Source organism: Aphelocoma coerulescens, chromosome 15 (genome assembly GCF_041296385.1).
Source record: "Aphelocoma coerulescens isolate FSJ_1873_10779 chromosome 15, UR_Acoe_1.0, whole genome shotgun sequence".
NCBI classification, from domain to species: domain Eukaryota; kingdom Metazoa; phylum Chordata; class Aves; order Passeriformes; family Corvidae; genus Aphelocoma; species Aphelocoma coerulescens.
The window spans coordinates 2,821,134-2,840,454 of record NC_091029.1 but is presented as its reverse complement, the minus strand read 5'-3'; the positions used below and the strand labels follow the sequence as shown (position 1 = coordinate 2,840,454).

The following is a 19,321-nucleotide window of genomic DNA, read 5'->3' as shown; positions in this document are numbered from 1 at the left end:
ACCGTGCCTTGAGAACGGGCTAGACTGCCTGTCCTTCCCTGGGAGACTGACACCCAATGGGATGTGGGATGAAAATGAGTTATCCCCGACTGCTGGGCTCACAGCCATCATCAGATGCTGAAGTGTTTTACATACCTCCTTCTCTGTAGGTTCCTCTTGTCATTCCCCAGAACACGTGCAAGAGCAGCTGCATTCAGCTGTGGTGTCAGATGAACGTTACCTTGAAAACCCGGAATGCAAAGAACACCCCCAACCAGAGCGGCTCGACGTTGAGTGGCAGAGGTAGTATTTTATTTTTTTGAGCATCCCTCCTCAAGGACACTAAATTTAGAGTTTGTAAAACATCACTAAATGAAAACAAAACATTGCCAATAACAAAAATGCAAACCTGCTGAAAAGGAAAATGCAGCAGCATTCAAGTATCAGAAAACATGAGAGCTAAAGTGCTTGAGAGAATTTCTTAACTATGCAGAGTCTGAAGTCAGTGTTCCCCTAGAAATGCTATTTTTAAAACAGCACCTGCCTGGCTGCATAGGATTTTTTGCCAATCTATAGCAGGATAATGCTACTAAGCCAGAGCCATTACCCCAAAGGGCTAGGAGCAACACATTTCTTTCTATCCCTCATACTAAAATAAATTATATTCAAAGAAACACATTATAAAGTTCAGGCAGCTGAAGTTGGACTTCAAGGAATGTGACTGTACGGATTTCCCATGCAGTGAAGTCACTAGCGTGGCCTGAAGCTGAACAAAGCTTTGGTGGGATTTATAAAGTGCTGTCTTTTAGTGTTTTATGCCTGTCTTTAGTAGTGTTTTTTTCACACCAGCACCGGGGTTGTGAGTTAAAAAAAATTCTGAAGTAACAGACCAATTCTCAGTGGATGCTGGAGCCAGACAGACATTGCACAGTGCACACAAGTAATGTTAAAAAACTACAAACCAATCAAAAAAAAAACAACCCCAAGCCCCAAATTCTAACCCAATTATGGTAAAACATTTCATCCTTAAAAACAAACACCCACCAAGCACCAAGAGAAAATCAGAAAGTAACATCTGCCTCCTGGTCCCCTGGCTTGTCCCAGCAAGGATGGATACTACATGATACAAGCTCAGCAGCAATGGTTGGGAGCCTGAGCCTGCAGGCACTCAGTGCAAAACTCTCCTGGCATTCAGCTCCATGGGAGTGATCCAGTTTTCACCGAAGCCAAAGGGAACTCCCTACAGGCTTCAGCCAATTTTGGATTAGCCCCATAGATTGACAGAGGGAGCAGGACCTTGTTTCACCGTTTTTCTATCCAGCCACAAAAGCCACCCCCTGAAATTCCTGGAGGGGTTTTCAACCTTCCCCTCCACGCATGCATTTAACATCCATTACAGTTAATAGCAGTTACACATGCAGATCGATGGGAGAAAAGTCCCAGTCGAGAGGAGTTACTGGTAGTAAGAAAAGAAACCCAGTAGAAATGCTGAGAATTGCTAAAGACCCAGCTCCCTCGGGTAAATCCCTGTTTTGCCAGCTGGCAGGTGCCCGCCAGCCCGTCCTGCAGGAAGCTCTATGGTGTGTGTTTGGGTGTGCACGGGTGTGTGACGCGGGGCGAGCCAGCGGTGCCGTTCTGCCACCTCCGGCCCAGCGTCCCAGGGAGCGTCCGAGCGCCGGCCGCGGCCGCCCTCACTTGGGAGCCGCGTTGTTGTAATCGTCCTGTGCCGCGGCCGGCAGGGAATGGTCTATCCTGAACTCCTCCTCCAGCCCGCCGGGCGCCTTCGCAGGCTGGACACTGTCCGTGCCGCCCCCCTCCAGCCCCAGGATCTGTCTCTGCACCAGCTTGGAATAAAGGCCTCCTTCTTCCATCAGCTCCTTGTGCGAGCCCTGCTGCACCACGCGGCCCTTGTCCAGCACAATGATGTTGTGTGCCCTCTCCACAGTGCTCAGCCTGTGAGCTATGACAAGCACCGTGTGGTTCTGCAAGTCGCCGTAAATCGCCTGCTGAATCTGCGGGGAGAAAAGGCGTTAGCGCCCGGGCACTGGGAGAACAGCAGCTTTGTGGTCAGTGTCCAGAAACCTCTGGACTGGAGATCTGTTCTCCTCTGGCTCCCTGCAGCACTACCAGCACCAGCATGTCTGGCCCAGCTCCCGGCTGCAGCCCAAACACCATCTCAGTCCAGCCAGGTGAGGTATGAACACAGGTCTGATCCTGCAAGCTGGGGACTTGTTACAGCTGGGCCCCAAATTTGGAGGCCATGTGGTGCTGGCAGAGACTGCAGCAAACCGATACCTGGTGAATGCAGCTGCTCAGAAAAGCAGCATTCTTTCCTGAGTGTATCCAGGCAAGGCAAGAGAGGCTTTTTTTCAGTCAAGAGACAATAGCACTGACGTCTAAAGGCAGGCAGGTGGCCATCAAGCACATGTCACATTGACACCCCTGGGTAGCCAAAACCAGCCCTGGGCTGGCATCAGGTACCACACACGTGGCTGAGGACCTATGAGGCAGCAAGCTGCTCCAAGGTCAGACACTTGGGCTGCCCCAGCAGGATTTGTCCTCTGGGATTGGAGGCATGTCCTCAAACCCCAGCCTTGAACAGGCTTTCCCTCATGTCATTGCATCAGTGAGGCCAAACTGCTGCTGGTAGAGCTGTTTGGTCATCACGTCCCAGACAGATAAACCAGTTCACAGGATGCTCAAGGCTTTTCCTGCAAGTGTGGCTTCCTTGGTGTCTCGGCTGGGATTTGAGCTCAGGCAGTCCAACTTTCCTTGCTGCAGCACCATTTTATAGGGTCTTCCTCTGTATCCTGTCCTAAAAGGCTACACAGAGTCTCTGTATGCCAATTAACACTTTCCACATTGAAAAAATCAGCAAAGATCCCTACCTCATCAGGTTTGTCAGGCATTGGCTGCTGTGAGCATGGAATTTTTCCTTTCCTGGTGGCTACAAAAGCATTGGAAGCAAATTCCTGCTACGGAATTGGCAGCTTACTCCACCCTCTGATCGCACCATGTCAAGACTAAGCTTGCCCACAGGCTGGAAACTGAAGCTACAGTCTGTCCTCCAAACCCCCTCTGGCCCAAACACCCAAGTGAGCCACTCACCGCGTGCTCGCTCTCTGCATCCAGCGCGCTCGTGGCTTCATCCAGGATGAGGATGGGAGGGGTTCGGATCAAGGCCCTGGCAATCGCCACTCTCTGCTTCTGGCCACCTGACAGCTGAGCTCCTTTTTCACCTGCCTCTGTTGGGTGAAGGGAGAGAGGAAGGGGTCAAAATACAAATCAAGAGCTGCCACAGAAGTCCAGCTGCCAGGCCCTGCAGAGGGGTGGGTACCTGTGTGGTAGCCGTCTTGTAGCTCGGTGATGAAGCTGTGGGCATTGGCCTTCTGGGCAGCCTGAACCACTGACTCGAAGGAGGCTGAAGTTAAGCCATAAGAAATATTATCTGCAATAGAGCGGGCAAACAGCACGGGCTCTTGGCTCACCAGGGAGATCTGCAGGAAGCAAGAGAGCAGGGGTCAGGAGCAGAAGATGCACTGCACGGCATCTCGGATCATTGGTATTTGTTCGTGCTGAGTAAGGACCAAGATCAAGATATAAAAGTGCCATTAACCAAGATATAGAAGTGCTCAGTGTGAGCTTCCAGTGAGGATGCCAATGTCAGGGTTGTCCAGTTTGCATCTTCTGCTGGAAAGCTATCTTGCAGGAAAGAAACCCGATGCAATGCTGGCACATTGGCATCTGGGGTGGGCTTCCCCTCCTAAAGCCTGCTGTGGTTTTGCTCCAAATCTGTTACTCCCATCATTGTTTGCTTTTCCCAGAATGGAAAACCAGTTGCTGGGATAAGTCAAGCTGGGGAGACCTTCTCCCAGGCCCTTGCTGATTTTCCTTTCAAGGCCAGTAATCACACTTGGGCCGTGTGAATGAGCCCTCTTGCATCTTTTAATCCCAAATGAGCAAGTTAGGGATGTAACTGCTGCAATTCCTTAATTGCTTAGCAACAGCCTCCCTGTCCTGCCTTCCAGCCATGGCTGCTCACTCTCATGTTCAGCTGCTTTATCAAACCCTTTTTGGGTTATATTGGAATAAATCGAACCTTTCAAACTATTACTCAGAACTGTGCATGAAGAGAGCCAGGGGGACACGATCATATTTTAATTGACTTCTCCCCGTGTTCCTAACAGCATACCAGGCTTTCTAAGCTGAAAGACTTGCTTGGCCTTTGATTTTCGCTCTGTACGGGCAGGGAATGTAAATTAGTCACAGTGACTTTGGCTTTCCAGCCTGTCTCTGATCAATTGTTTTCAGGTTTTCCTGCTGACTGCTGAGGCCATTTGCTCTGAGGGCAAACAAAGGAGGCCGTTACTTGCAGAGATGAAGGCTGATCTGTGCTGACACACAGATGAGAGCTGAGGGGCCTGGACCCCTCTCTAGGCAAACCACCAGCCCCTCTGGTACTCCAGCTGCTGCCAGGATCCTGAGAGGTTCAACTCTCCATTAGCTGAGAATCACTTTAAGATCTTAAGGTAGAATGTGCTGGAGGAATGCAAAACTCTTTTTTCCAAACCAGATTTAGATGATAATTAATCCAACAGCCAAAACCATATTTCTACTCTGTTGGCCAAAAAATACCAAACTAAACATGTTTTTTGTTCTGTTTTTGGAAGGCTTCCCCTTCCCCTTGAAACCACCCTCCATCCCTTTTCCTTCCACCCCCACAAATTATCCGAATTAATTTCTGGGACCGCTTCCAGCCTCCAGCTTTCTGGACATTTCTGAAGCTGCCAGCTCAAATCCAAAGCAATGTGCAACAGTGCCATGCATCCCCTCTGGGCTCTGCAGGTGGGAACTGGACTAAGCAGAATACAGGTGTGATAACCAGAATACACGTATCAGTCGCTCGTACCACGGAGTGCAGGTACTTGTGATCGTACATGTTAATGGGACGCCCATCCAGCAGCACCTGCCCATCCTGCAGAGGGTAGAAGTTCTCCAGGATGTTGACACAGGAGCTCTTCCCACTCCCTGAAGGACCCACCAGCGCTGTCACTTTGCCAGGGTGCAGGGTGAAGGACACGTTCTGCAACATGGATGGGAGAGCACACTCAGGTCCGGGCTTTTCTCAGTGTCCTGGGGCACTACACAAGAAAGGTAGCCAAAATCTGGCCAGAGTGACCCTCTGCCTTGGTGATGTGCACCATCAGCCATTTGTCCTAGCTCTGGGGAAGCAAAAAGCCTCCAAATTGCTTCAGATTTGCCTGATGAGGTAGCAGGTCCTCTAAAAAGCAGACTGACCCCTTTGCTGCCTCCCCCTGCCTCATCGTCCCAGCCCCTCTCCCACAGAAACAGTCTGAGGCAGCTTGGCACAAAGCCCTGTACCACGCTGACACGTTTAATGCCTGAGCGGGGAACAAGGGTTTTCTTAATAAATCTCATTCCTTGTAAGGAAGGCCCACCCTACACACCCGCTGTTCCTTTTAATCTGTTTTCCAGCATGTGCTGAGCCTGCCTTTACACATCTCTGATAGGCAGCTGACACTCCCCATGGGCTGGGGTTTGGTTCTTGCCAGGGTGGAGCAGCAGCACATGGTGCTGGGAGGGCACAGTGCCCACTGGGCTCACCTGGAGAACCTGCGTTGCAGAGCGAGTGCGGTAGGAAAACGTCACATTCCTGAACTCCACCTTCCCATCCACGTGATCCGGGGCCAGGGACCCGTCGTGCACCATCGTGGGCTTGCGGTCGATGAACTCGAAGACCTTCTCAGCAGCTCCCACTCCCTGCATGAGGCCACTGTACACGGAGCCGATGGACTGGAAGGGAAGAGGCAGCGGTGAGACCCTCCCAAGTGATGGGAAATCAGTCGGTGCCACCCTAAGGAGAATGGCTGAAGCAATCCCAAGTCTCCTATAGCCTGACATTGACTACAGTCATCAGGCACAGGAAAGCTCTTCCTCCTCTGCTGGGTATGGAAGGGATACATGGACAATCCAGGGAAAGGGCATTTTTCAATATTAAATCCAGAGCTGCAGAACAGTTTGTACTACAAATGCCCCTCCCATCAGGAGGGGAAAAAAGATCCCAAACCAAACTAAATCCATGCCAAAACCACAGCCTGGAAACCCCACCAGAGCCTGCAGTCATCCAAACAGATAGTGAGAGCTGGGAGAGCTGCCTCCAGCTCTGCTCTGCCCCTGCACAGAGGCTGAAGCACCACCAAAGCCACACTTGGCTGTGAGGAAACCTCAACTGGATCATTCCTGCCTGGATTAGCCAAGTTTATGCCTCTGCAAGGGGAAGGCAGCCCTGGGTGGGCTCTACCATCCCACCCACAATCCCATCTTGCTAAGGTGCTGCCAACGCAGCAGCTTGCAGCCTATTCCAGGGAAAGGGAAAAAAAAATAATATAATTAAGTTTTTAATGAAGCCTGAAATTTAACAGGCAGCTTTGTAATCCTTTCATTCTTCATGCCAGGAAATGTGCTTGGGAGGCAGCCAGAGCTCTGCCCTTCAGCAGGGCCAGCCTGACCCCTCTGGTTCCAGCTGCCTTTTTGGGGGACAAGCTGCTTCAGGAACATGAAGGTTGTGAGACCACGGCAAGGGAGGAATGGGGAGCAGAGGGGATAACCCCCCCTCTGGCAGTGCCACAGCACCAAAGAAATGTGTCATGGGAAAGTCAGCACTGGATCTATCCCTGCAACTGCCCTGGGACCTTCTGGGAGACAAACATCCTCTTGACATGGGGTAGCCCAGAGGGTGGGGAGGCCCTGGCACAGGCTGCCCAGAGAAGCTTTGGCTGCCTCACCCATGGAAGTGTCCAAGGCCAGCATGGATGAGGCTTGGAGCAACCTTGTCTGGTGGAAGATGTCCCTGCCCATGGCAGGGATGAGTTGGAATGAGATGGTGTTTAAGGTCCCTTCCAACCCAACCCATTCTGTGATTCCCTGCTAAAACAGACTCACCTCCATGCAGTCTCCCAAGACGAACTCGTAAATGATGAAGGATATCAGGTTTCCGCTTGTCATTTGCCCGGAGATCACGAGGTGCCCGCCATAGTAAAGGATGCTGACCTGGACCACCAGGAGGGTCAGCTGAAAGCAAGAAAACACCCCAGAATCAGCAAGGACAACGGATATTTTGGTGTGTTTGTCATTACTCACACAACAACCCAAACTTCATGTGCTGACATTTATCCTTTGAGCCCTGAGCTGAGGATTCCTGACAGTGCAGCTGGCAGCCCTAGGAGTGAGCATGGATAAACAACTCAAGTACATGGGCTGATTTAAAGAGCTGGGCAGATACCTTCAACAAAACAAGTCCTGAGGGACAACAGCCAAGGAGGGAGAATTTATCTGAAATAACAGAGCATCTCATGAACTCCTCTCTTGGACTAAGGTCCTCAAGCATAATAATCTATGTTCAAATTATCCACGGTATGCAGTCACCTCACCACTAAAATAAACTTTCTGTTATGTGAGTGTGACATACTTTAATTTAGAACACAAAATCAAGCCAGGAGTTAATACAGAATATCCTCCTTGCATGTACAAGTCCTTGAAGCATAACCTCAGCTCTCATCTGAAGTCAGTGTGGGGGGTACCACCTACTCTGGAAAGGAGATAGTTCAGCTCTGATGTGTCAAATACCAGCCCCTTTTATTCAGCTGGTTTTGTTCCATGCTGCCCAGGTGCTCCAAAAAGCAGTGATGCCCTGGTGCCCTGTGGGACCAGAATAGGCTGTAAATTCACACAGACAAAAATAGAGGGGAAAAAAATTCCTCTTCTATTGCTCTGCCGTGATCTGACCTTAAGCTCCTGCGTTCCTTCCAAGAAAGACTCTACCAGGGCTGAGCTATCCATTGTCTTCTTTCTACATGAGCCCTGCAGGAGCTGTTTTTGAGGGGTTTTGCCTTCTTAGACTTGTCAGGATCAGTGTCGACCCAGCTCATGCTCCAGCTTCACCTGGGAGCCCAGAAACAATGCTAATAATGCTCCCTCCCATTTTGCTTCCAGACTTGGGAAGCCATAAAGTCTCTTACAGCTGCACGAAGGCACCATAACTCACAAATCCTTCACCAGAGATTGCTTCGATCCCTGAATGCACAGGGATAAGGGCAGCCTCACGTGTGGCTTTTGCCAACACTGGAGAAGCCCCAAACCACCTGGTGTTAAATGATGAAAAAGCATTTTGCAGGAAGAAATAAAAAAAAAAGCCCAAAGCCAAAGCCCAGGAGCCTCCCCCTGCCACCACCCACACGCAGAAAATCTCCGTTCCTGAGCAGAAGCTGTGGCCGTTCCCCTGCCGGAGCCCCGGAGCGGAGCTGGCACAGGCACACACTGCAGCACACACAGGCACGGGTGCTCCACGACCTTGAGCTCTTATCAATCGTTTCCCAATTTGCAGGGGAAAACAGGCAGTTCTGTGGAGCGACACAACGCTGCCTCGGGGCGGAACGGGATTATGTTTTTTGATGGGTGAAAGTAATAAACGATCAAGAGCCCGGGGATTACCGGCAGCAGAGAGCAGAGAGCAGGGCTGGGCTCACCCTGCAGAGTTCCCTGGGAGCGGAGGAGAACCACGTGCAGGCGCCTTGTGCGCTTTGGGATCCGGAGAGACTCCCCTGCCCATCCCAGCCCCACGCAGGGACGCCCCAGGGCCCTCCACCTACCCCACTGGACCAGACGTAGTAGGTGTAAGCCATGGCCTCCCGCTTGTTGAGCTTGTACACCTGCTGCAGCTTCTGCCAGTACACGTTGGCCTCCGTCTCCTCGTTGGCGAAGCTGCGGACGGTCTTCATGGCCGAGATGGTCTCCTCAGCCGTGTTGTTGGCCTTGGCCAGGGCACTCTGCACATCCTTGGAGAGCTTCTGCAGGGAGCAGGGGGAGGCAGAGGGGGCTCAGCAGGTGCCAGGCTGCTGATCTCCCCACTCGCCCCAGGCTCCGGGACCCCACCAAGTGTCTCCAAAGGTGGAGGAGAGATGGCATGAGGACAGGCAGGCACATACAAGGGACACCCCATGGCCCAGCCACCTCTTGTCAGACATGAGATGCTTCCACTCCTGAGCATGAAAGAAGGTAAGAGCCCAGGTTCCACCTGTGTGCCCACACAGGTTTAATGCCACCTTCCTGCCCCCACTGCTGGCAGCAAAACACTCCAACATCACTCCCACTGGCTCCAAGGCCACCCACAAGCTCCTTGATGGCTTAAGAGGGAGACCAGCCCAGCACTGTGGCAATGCCAGCTGCTCCTGCCTACCTGGTAGTACTTCCCATAGACATCAGACACCAGCATGATGATGGGGAAGCCCATGAAGGTGACCAGTGAGAGCTTCCAGGAGAGGCTGAACATGAAGAAGATCACACCCGTGGCCTTCACCACGTTGCGCAGGAAGATGTTGATGTTCTGGGACACCAGGTCGCTCACGATGGTCGTGTCCGATGTCAGGCGGGAGATGACGTCCCCTGCAGCAACGAGGGGTCAGGGAAGGGGAGAGCAGGGACATGTCACCACGGCAGGTCACTGCCTAACCGTGTCCCACATCCCGTGCCAGGGGGCCAGGTGGAGCTCCCCATCCAACCAGCTGGGGGTCAGAAGGGTGGCATGGAAGGGGGGCAGCTCTCCACTGCTGTGGATGCAAAGCAAAACAGAGGAGCTTGGATTACTGCATGCACGAGAGGCAGGAGATGCACCTGAAGGGACAAGTTACATCACCTGCGTCACCAAGGGTGGCTGTAGGACAGCAAAGGGGACTGTGGCAGCACCCTACACCACAGGGCAACCCACAGGCCAAGCACAGTCCACAGCCTGGAGCTGACCCAAGGGACCTAAGGACATGGGTCCAGCTACTGAGGGATGAAGCTCTGGCGGCGCCTTTTGGTGGAGCTGAGTGTTACAGCCAGCAAACCACCCTGAACTCCTAAATCCTTGGCCCGTGTTTGAGTCCAGCTGAATTCCCATGCTTTTGTGCAAGCTCAGGGTTACCCACATCTCACTTCCAGTAACATCTCTGCTGTCCTCTGCTACCAAGGCACTGTGCAGCGACTGCTAAATACAGCAACAGCCTCAAAACTAAAAATATTGCTGAGACGAAATTAAATGTGTGAAAGTTACACTGGAGTGGCATGGCCTGGGACCAAGACTGGGACAGGACTGAACTGCAAACAGGGGAAGCAACAAGCACATCCAGCAAGATTCACACATCCGAGGTTTCAGGGACTGGAGCAGAGCTGGAGAGCAGCCCACCAACAGGCACTGATGGGAGGAAGGAAATGGGAGTTTTGGGGGTGACTGAAAATAAGCATGTCAGCCTTGGGACTGGTGGATGCCAGGCTGATAAGTGGGGCATCCCTACGCTGGGAGGCAACTGAAAGGGAAGAGCTTTCTGCCTCTGTTTCTAACTACAAACGTGGGTGCTGCCTCTGGCTGCCTCCAATCTGCTGTATGCTAGTAGGGCAAGCCAAGGGGAAAGAATCTGGGATGGGATAGAGGGGTTAGAGCAAATCCGGGGCAGAGAGGAACCAACCTGTGCGATTCTCATCAAAAAAACTCATCTCCTGAGACACCAGTGACCTGAAGAGGCAGTTGCGAAGGCGGATGTTCAGCCTTGCGAAGATGAGCGTAAAAACGCCGCCCCGGATACCTGCGGCAAATGAGCTAATTGCAGATAAGAAACGTTATAGAGCCATGGACACGAAACCCTCTCAGCAACACAAACACCCCTGTGCTGGGCCAAGGGCCCAGGCAGTGCTCACACCACTTATCACCAGCCCACACCTCTCCTGGGTGCCACCAGCACAGTGGTGGCTGGTCCTAACCATGGTAGTCACAAGCTTTGGGAGGGAACACAGCACTGCTGGAACAGCATTCCCCAGGGAACCCACTCCCTGTGTCCATTCCTGCTCCCCCACCTCCAGCAGACGGACGTGAAGGGCTACACAAAGGCCTCATGACTGCCAACCACGGCCTCTCTGCATCGTGACAGTGCAGAGAATTCCCAGACCATCCCTGGGGTCTGGCAGTGAACTGGTGGAGTGGGTGCCTGTGCCCACCATCACCACGAGCTCCTGTGGGAAAACCCCAAACTCCTCCTTGTCAGGGCCAAATCCAGCCCCTGGATTACCTTCCTATGGCGAGCAGCGACATGACCAGCACTGCCGTGGAGAAGCGATCCATGCTCTTCTGCACCACGATGCCATCGATGGCCAGCCCCGTGTAGTAGGGCAGGAAGGTCTCTCCTGCAGGACAAGCACAGGACATGGAGGTTCAGCCCCAGTGCATGGGATTGGCACAGGACCTGTATTCCCAACTGCAACAGCCTGTGGGCAACCCCATCCCCACCACAGAGATACTCAGCCATCACACAATACCCCTTGAGAGGTGCAGCCCTTAGTGGCACGTGGGGATGTTGCACTCCCACTGTATTTTACCCCCTGCTGCATTTGGTTTGGCCCCACTGCATTTTTCACCCACCCCATGCAGCACGTGCCACCCAGCACCCCCAAAAAAAGCAAGCCTAGGGTGCTTCCAAGCCCTACCACCATGGCTCCATCCCTCCTGCTGAGGATGGGAGCACACCACAGCCCACCTGTGGTCCCTTCACTCACCCAAGGCAGCCACAAGGAGGAAGAAGGAGGCGATACCCAGGAAGAAGGCATCGGGCTTGGTGTAGGACAGCAGCTTATGGATGGTGGGACCTGCTGCCTCCTCCCGCTTGTCCCTGGGGGTGCCCCCATCACAGCTCTCCTCCACCTCGGCACGGGACTCAGAGCCAGGCCCCAGCGCCTCGCGGGAGGAGGTGACACAGGCCAGCAGCTGCCACAGCCCGAAGGTGGCTGCCAGCGCCACGTAGGTCCAGGCAAAGAGCCCCCAGAACCAGGGGTCCCTGATGGTCTTCCGCACCTCTGAGTAGAGCAGCAGCTTCACCATCATGTAGATGCCCATGAGGAGGCAGATGACGGCGATGAAGGTCCGCGATGCCTTGAGGCGCCGGGGGCCATAGGCCGTGTTGGTGGCCACGCCGATGGCAGCCCCCAGCAGCACACAGCTGCGGTACAGGCAGCCCCCCCAGATGTCCAGCAGCGAGTTGAAGATGTTGAAGTGCCGCAGGTCCTGCAGGACATTCCGGCCACCCTGGCCGTGGGTGTAGAGCAGCGTGGTGACCACCACATCGGCCCCGCTGAGTGCCAGTGTGCTGGCCACCGCCTTCCAGGCGCGCATCCTCGTCGCTGGGCTCGGGTCACTGAGGTGGTGAGGGGCAGCCCTAGCACGGGAAGGACGTGGTCATGTCGGCCTCTGCTGCAGGGTGAGAAGAGAGGGACGGGGCTGTTATTCACCCCAGGGAGGTGGTGTAGGAATGGAAGCAGGATGGGGGCACAACTGTGCCAGCTCCCCACCAACCCATCCTGACCCCAGACACCACTATCTGCTCCTTCCTCCCCTCCTCTGCTGCACACGCCACAAGGTATTTCATTAAATGAGCAGCACGAACGAAGACAAACTTCCCTCCCAGATGCCTTCACCCATCCTGAATCCCAAAGCAGACATCTGCACTTCCCGATGGGAATCTTTGTTCCTGCTTGCTGTGGCAGCTGCGGGACCAGCTGGGTGGTCCCCGGCCGCTGGGTGCTGCCGTGACATCTGTGCAGCCACGTGTCATGCACTACGGAGCCATGTAGGTGTTAAACTTGGATAGTCATGATCCGAGAGTCCCTGCCCGCCTTTCCCAGGACAAAGCTGAAACCAACCAGTCAAAACCATAAGAAAGCAGATGGGAGAGCAGCTCAGCTCTATAATGGATCCCCCTCATTAAAATAAAACTAAACCATATGTACGGCAGCTTGTCACACCTTACTGTCCCCAGTGCAGTTCAATGACACAACAAAAATCCCGAGAGGAAATGAAAAAGGGATTGGAATTCCACAGCTGCCTCCCGTGGGAGAGGAAGGCTCCGAGGCGGGATGCTGCCTTTGCTGTCGCCCGAGGGTCTGTCCGGCAGCAGCGATGGTGGGGCAGGGTCCGAATGGACACAGGGAAGGGCAAAAAGCTCGACTTGCTCTAAGCCGAGTGAGCCGCTCACCTGCTCCACTGCCATGCCCTGAGGTGCCACGCATAGGCAAGAGGGAGGTACCTGACCCTGAAATTTGTGCTGGATAAGCAGCTCGTGACGGTGCACAGTGCGGAAGGCACGGCACAAGGGGTGCCGTGTGTCGGCCACACTCCGGCCTGTGTGGCCGCAGCCCCCCAAAATCAAACCGCCGGGAGAAGGGCAGTCCTTGGCACTGGACAAGCTGTGCCCTTGGGCGAGAGCTGCTCGGTGGTCGGACGAGTGGGATAAAAAGCTAAAAAAGCGGAGGAAAACAGGGCAGAGGCTGCAATTTGGGGAAGCACGGGGGTTTATGGGGTGGGTGGGGAAGGAGGGATGGAGGCAAAGCAGAGCAGCGATGCCAGGGAGGAGCAGGACACGCTTCCCAGGGTGCTCGCTGCTGCCATCCGCTGCAAAGCTGTGCGGATCCGGCCCATGGAGGAGGAGGAGAAGAAGGAGGAGGAGTAGGAGGCAGCCACCGCAGCTCCCCACCACCCGCAGCCGTGTCCCCAGCCCCCGAGCTGGAGCCGCCCAAGGTCCCCAAACGCATCCCGCCTTCCCCCCGTAGGAGAATGTCCCGGGGGTGGGGTGGGGAGGGGGGGGGGGAAGACGGCCGGGAAGGACCGTGCCCGCCAGACCCCGACACCACACACGGCTCCCCGCTTCAGAGCATAAGGCAGCTCAGCCTCGGCCCGCCCGGACGGGTCTTACCGGCGGCGGGATCAGGGATCGGCGGGATCAGGGATCGGCGGGATCAGCCCGCTCCGACCGGCGGCGGCGCGTCCCGGGAACAAGGTCGGTGCTGGGCGTGGCCCCGCCGTGGCCCCGCCCCCCGGCCCCGCCCTCTCCTGCGGCGCGGGCCCGGCCCCGCCCACGGCCGGACCGGACGGAGCCGAGCGGCGGCACCGGGGACCCCCAAATTGGGGGTTCGAGGGTAGGTCCCCGCTCCGCCCTGTCCCGCTAAACCCCGGCCCGACGCAGCAAAGGCAGCCCCGGGATTTCCCCCACCTTAGAAGGTTTTTTTATCCTCCCCAAAATACGTATTTCTAAATTTTAAAAATTATTTTATTGGCTCTATCTCATTTCTGCAGTAAAGAGGGAAAATACAACCCAGGAGCTGGCTCAAAAGCAACCGGCAGAAGGGCTCAAAATAGTTTTTAAAATTAATCCTTAAAAAGGGGCTCGACAGGGGTTTAATTAACCCCTCAAGGACTTTACAAGGGTTTAATTAACCCCTGACAGAGAGGGATCCACTTTCAAGAAATCCAGCTTGTAAATTACTTTTCCCCTTCACCTCCCACTCCAACTCTGAAGGAATGGAAGGGCTCAGGCTCTTCCCTAGACTGCCCCCATGCATCCAGGTGGGCTATCCAGGTGACAGAGGGGCATGGCAGTGTCACTATCCCAAAGTTTCCATGTGTTTCTGGACTGCTGAGCTAAAAAACACCCCTGTGACTCTCACTAGCACAGGAACAGATTTTATGATTCCTGGAGTTCACACCACTTTTGGAGAGAACAGAATGGTGACATTACAAAAGACAAATTCATTTTTCTCTGCCTGGATAACCAAAACCAAAAATACCACATTCTGTTGTTGATTTTATTTCTGCTAATAAGTGCTTAAAAAAACAACAACAACAAAAAAAACCCCAAAGAAACAACAAACCAACCTCTCACTTCAAGCCCTTCCCACATCCACCAGGAACACACTCAGACCTGGAGTGACTATTCCTGGCTCAGGCTCACAGCAGGGACACTTTTAAGCTGCAGAAAACATTGTCCATAGCTAGGCTGGGTCTGGTTTCTGCTTCTCTTCCATCTGCACCCAGATCACTCCCGGGCTTTGGTGCAATCACTCCTAAAGGGCAACTTCCAAGCCACATTCAAGGTGGAGCTTTTTGGCAGGACCGAGTCTCTCCCTGCCAAACCTAAATGAGGATGGTGCCACCTCCCTCGGTCTGAGGGATGATCCAAGGGCAAACCCGGACCAGGAAGGGACTGAACAGACCCCCTTGTTTGAACCTTCCCCTTCCTTTCTCCCAGAAGAGAGCAGGCACGTCTGCACCCTGCACTCCCATGCAGCCGGGCCACACACCTCGGGGACAGTCCGTGCTGTCCCCGGTGCCGCAGGACCCCTGGAAAGCCCCAGGGTTAACTGGTTTTCTTCCCGGCAGACATGCTCTGCTCAGAGGGCAGCACCGTCTCGATCTGGAACGACACAAACTGGCCCTTCTTCAGCTTCTTCAGGGAGCTGGCAGTGCTGCCCCCAAACACGTTGTCTTCCACCTTGAAGGCCAGAGAGGGCAGGCCCCGACTTTTCCTTTTCACGCCCTTCCGCTCCCGCTTGCAGGCCGTGGTCATGTTGGAGATCACCTGTCGGGAGGATTGAGGGGTTGGGCTTCGAGGTGTCACTCAGGAATCAGCTCAACTCCGACACCAGCTCAGTGAATCCCAGAATCACAGAATCCTTAGGTTGGAAGGGAACCTCTGGAGATCATCCAGTCCAACCCTGTGTCCAGGCAGGGTCACCTGGAGCAGGTGACACAGGAATGTGTCCAGGTGTGTTTGGAATGTCTCCACTGAGGGAGAATCCATGACCTCCCTGGGCAGTTCCAGTGCTCTGCCACCCTCCATGGAAAGAAGCTCTCCCTCATGTTGAGGTGGAACTCCTTGTGTTTTAGTTTATGGCCATTCCTCCTCATCCTGTCACTGGGCACCACCGAGAAGAGTCTGGCACAATCATCTGACACCCCTTGGAGATATTTCTATGGACTGATGAGATCCCCTCTCAGTGTCCTCCAAACTGAGCAGGCCCAGCTCCCACAGTCTCTCCTCACAAGAGACGCTGGGAGTGACTGAGAGTTGGCAGTGTCAAAGCTGGATGCACCCGGGGCAAGGGAGGGACTAAGCAGGGGCTTCCCAGCTTTGTTCTCACCACCCCAAACCAGCAGGAGACCTTACAGTAGGAAACTGCAATTCCACGGCCGTACTCAGAGCTCTCAGTTCTCCATCAGTAGAGGGCAGAAGGGGATCTTGGCTGGAGTGCCACAGAACCCAGGGAAGCTTTATCACCTCCTGCTAATTACAGCCCCAAACCCTGCCTGGATGCAGGAGAGAGTCAGTGATCCCAGCACCCGCAGTTCCATTAGGGACAGCACAGAGCTCTCCCTGCCCTGTGCCACTATGTGCAGCTCCATTTCACAAAAGGGGAGCTGAGCTAGTGAGCCTGAGCTTCCGAAGGGATCATACATATCCAGCTCCCAGGCCCTCCTCCCTCCTGTCCTGTATTCCTCCTGTCATTCCCTGGCAAGAACAACCACAGTCTGGGTGAGATCAGAGAGAACCACATAACCCTGACTGAGTGTAAGAAATGACTGAGCAAACAAAGCACTTGAGCCTTGTCTGTCATTTTTTGGCACACAGCTCACCAAGCACTTCACAGGGGACACTGAGGTCATTTTACAAGTGAGGGAACCAAGGAACAGAGAGACAAAATGAGCTGCCCAAGGTCACCCAGCATGTCAGAGACAGGAGCTGCATGCTGACTTTGCTCCCCAAGCCCATCTCCCTGCCCACTGGGCCACTAGTCCTCATGGTAGCCCCAAACTCCTCCCATTTTGGGGCAGGATTACTTTAAACCTCTATAGTTACACAGCATCTCCCTGAAGGCTTCTTGTCCCTGCCTAAGGAGGGACTCCCTTGGCTGATTTGGGATGCAGATTATAAGTCAGGAGCTGGGCAGGCTGGGACACAGCTCTCATTAGCCTGATGGGGCAAGTCAGTCCCTCGTATTTCATCACCCACCTCTGAGCAGCACCACCAGCAGCTTCCCTGTGGTGCTGGCCCAGAGGGTCCAGCTCTGCTCCTGCTGCCCTTGGTGCACACTGAGGTGCCACCTGCCACCTCTCCTCTCAGGCCAGGCCTGGACTTAGCTGCAAAATGATTTCAAGGCACCACAAGACTCACAATTTCCTTCACCACGTTCTGCTGCTCCTGCACCGTGGCTGTGAACGGCGGGAGGCTGTCGGCCTTACCAGAGCCAGCCCCCTGCTCTTTAGAGTCCTTGACAAAATCCACCTGCAAGGCACAGATTGGGGTGTTACTCTGCAAGCACAGCAGTGACAAAGCTCCTGCAAGGCTCCCCTGGGCTGGGCAGTTACCTCAGAGGACAGGCACACGTATCTGTTGAACATGAGGAAGAAGGGGCTGTACTTGGTGGCGGAGTTGACCGAGGTGCGGAACTCGAAGAGCACGGGGTCCAGGTGTGCGTCCCACTCGCTGGGCTTCTCGTTCACCACGCTGCAGATGGAGGACCTGAGCACCTCGGCGCTGCGGTCGCCGGGGCTGGCGGGGTCTGTGGGGTCTGCGGGCGTGAGGAGCTGGGAGATGTTCCAGCGCTCGCACAGGTGCCGGCTGACCTGGGAGAACACGGAGATCACGGCGTGTCAGCCCCACAGCAGCCTCCAAGGCAGGGCCAGCGCTGTCTCCCCACTGTGCCAGGAGAGGCTGTGCAGTAGCAAACACTCCCCACAAAAGCGAGAGCCTGGGAAAATGTTTTGCAATGACTGCTCCCGTGCTTGAAGCTTTCCACAGCGCTGGGAAGCTGGGTTAATCCCAAGGTCGGGCTGGGATTTCATGCACACGGTCTTTCCTTCTGAGCAGAGAGGACTTGCACTGCTGATCCATAACCTTAAATCCCTGCCAAGGTGAAAGCACTGGCAAATCAGCTCCCACTCCCAACAGGGCTGGGGCAGGGATAAGGCAGCATCAGCTCCTCGCCCCCACTACATAACACATCACAACTCTGCCTTCAGGACCTGCTGCCCAAAAAACCTGCTGAGGGTCACATTGCTTCCCCCTGAACCACCCCACACCAGACCTACCTCCTCACAGAAGTCCCAGCTCTGACTGGTGTAAATGTTCTTGGACGCACCAAACCTGGGCAAGAAGAGGACACACATCTGGTTTTACTCCACCAGCTGGGGCAGAGCCCGAGGAGTTCCATCTTTATGGGTGCAAAGAGGATAGGAAGGGGCAGGACCCTCCAGTGGAGCTGGTGCTAACGAGGCTGCCATGACCTCACCTCCCCAAGAGCAGAGAGCACTCTGCTGGTCCCTCTGTTCCAAACCAGCCAAGCCCACTTGCTTTTGAATTATGAGGCAGCAGGAGAAACGAGAGGAGCTTCTTGCTCTGAATTCAAATCTCTACTGGCCCCACGTGTTTTCCACAAGGACAATGTCACATGGTGACAGGCGCCGTGTGGATGCAAAATGAGCACTTTCTAGGAGAAATCTGGGAATGGCTTTAAAGCTTCTACAGAGAACTGGGACACAGCTCCCCTGGCCTCGGGCAGAGAACCATTTCTGCCTTTCTTCTCCCCATAACAAGAGGATAACAGGCTCTTCCCAAGGACTTTGTAAAGAGCAACTGAGAGGCACTGCATGGTCTCTCCTGTAGAAGGGAGAGTTCCTGCTCTCCTAGGGAAACATCTTGAGGACACCGGGTATTTTTACAACACACCCCAGCATTCCCCATCACACTGCAGAGGCACGATATAACCAACAGCAGAGGGGCTCACCTGTAAAATACAGTAGCCAGGGCTTTAGCCACGGAGAAGGGATCTTTCTTCTGCAGAGGAGCAGCCTCCACCCACTTGGTGAAGTAGTCAGTCACGAGCAGGACGTGTGTGTTGCTCTGGCTCGTCTCTGGAAAAGGCCCTGTGTAAACCACCACCAAAAAAAAAATCAATGTGATGCTGTCACATCCCCCAAACGGGTAAAGTTAAAACCCCAGCGGCTGCAGAAGTGACCACGACTCTCTTCTGCAATGTCATTTGGTGGCCAGAACATTTTCGGTGACCTTTGTCAGCAAAAATAAACCCATTAGAGCTCCAGTTCTGGGAAAGAAGGCACGCCCACAGTTCCCATTGTGTGTGGAGAGGGAGCAGAGCCGAGCACAGGGATCAGGTTGCACCCTGGGTGGCTGCTGGGGCCTCCTTGGCACCTCCTCAGAGGTATCGGCTGCTTTCCCTCCGTGTGTGGCAGCAGGTCTGCCACGCTCCCGGCTGGCGGGGAGGAGCCCTGAGAGCCACTTGAAACACTCACTCACCGTGGATGTCTAATCCCAGCACTTCCCAGGGAGATTCCACCCTGACGGGCCTGGCTTTCCGCATCACATTCTTGTTGTGCTCCGCGTTCTGGCACGTTTCACACATCTTGATCTGGAGAGGGAAAAGAGGGATCAAAGGACTCGGGAAGTCG

At 54.3% G+C, this 19,321-nt stretch overlaps 1 protein-coding gene across 2 annotated transcripts; it reads right to left on the bottom strand.

Moving 5' to 3' along the window:
• Window positions 1-269: 269 nt before the first annotated feature.
• ABCB9 (ATP binding cassette subfamily B member 9) lies at window positions 270-13,861 on the bottom strand. 2 transcript variants are annotated; one of them, XM_069031076.1, is made up of 12 exons: window positions 13,773-13,861; window positions 11,584-12,274; window positions 11,100-11,214; window positions 10,503-10,633; window positions 9,236-9,441; window positions 8,649-8,846; window positions 6,943-7,071; window positions 5,605-5,793; window positions 4,889-5,062; window positions 3,317-3,476; window positions 3,088-3,224; window positions 270-1,991 (listed from the first exon to the last, which is right to left on the bottom strand). In XM_069031076.1, exons 2-12 carry the CDS (start codon window positions 12,194-12,196, stop codon window positions 1,671-1,673), a joined length of 2,373 nt encoding a protein of 790 aa, XP_068887177.1. In that variant the 5' UTR covers window positions 12,197-12,274; window positions 13,773-13,861; the 3' UTR covers window positions 270-1,670. The 2 variants fall into 2 exon arrangements, with proteins under 2 accessions (XP_068887177.1, XP_068887178.1); XM_069031077.1 differs by having other exon boundaries at window positions 11,584-12,301; window positions 13,773-13,820.
• Between the last annotated feature and the right edge of the window lie 5,460 nt (window positions 13,862-19,321).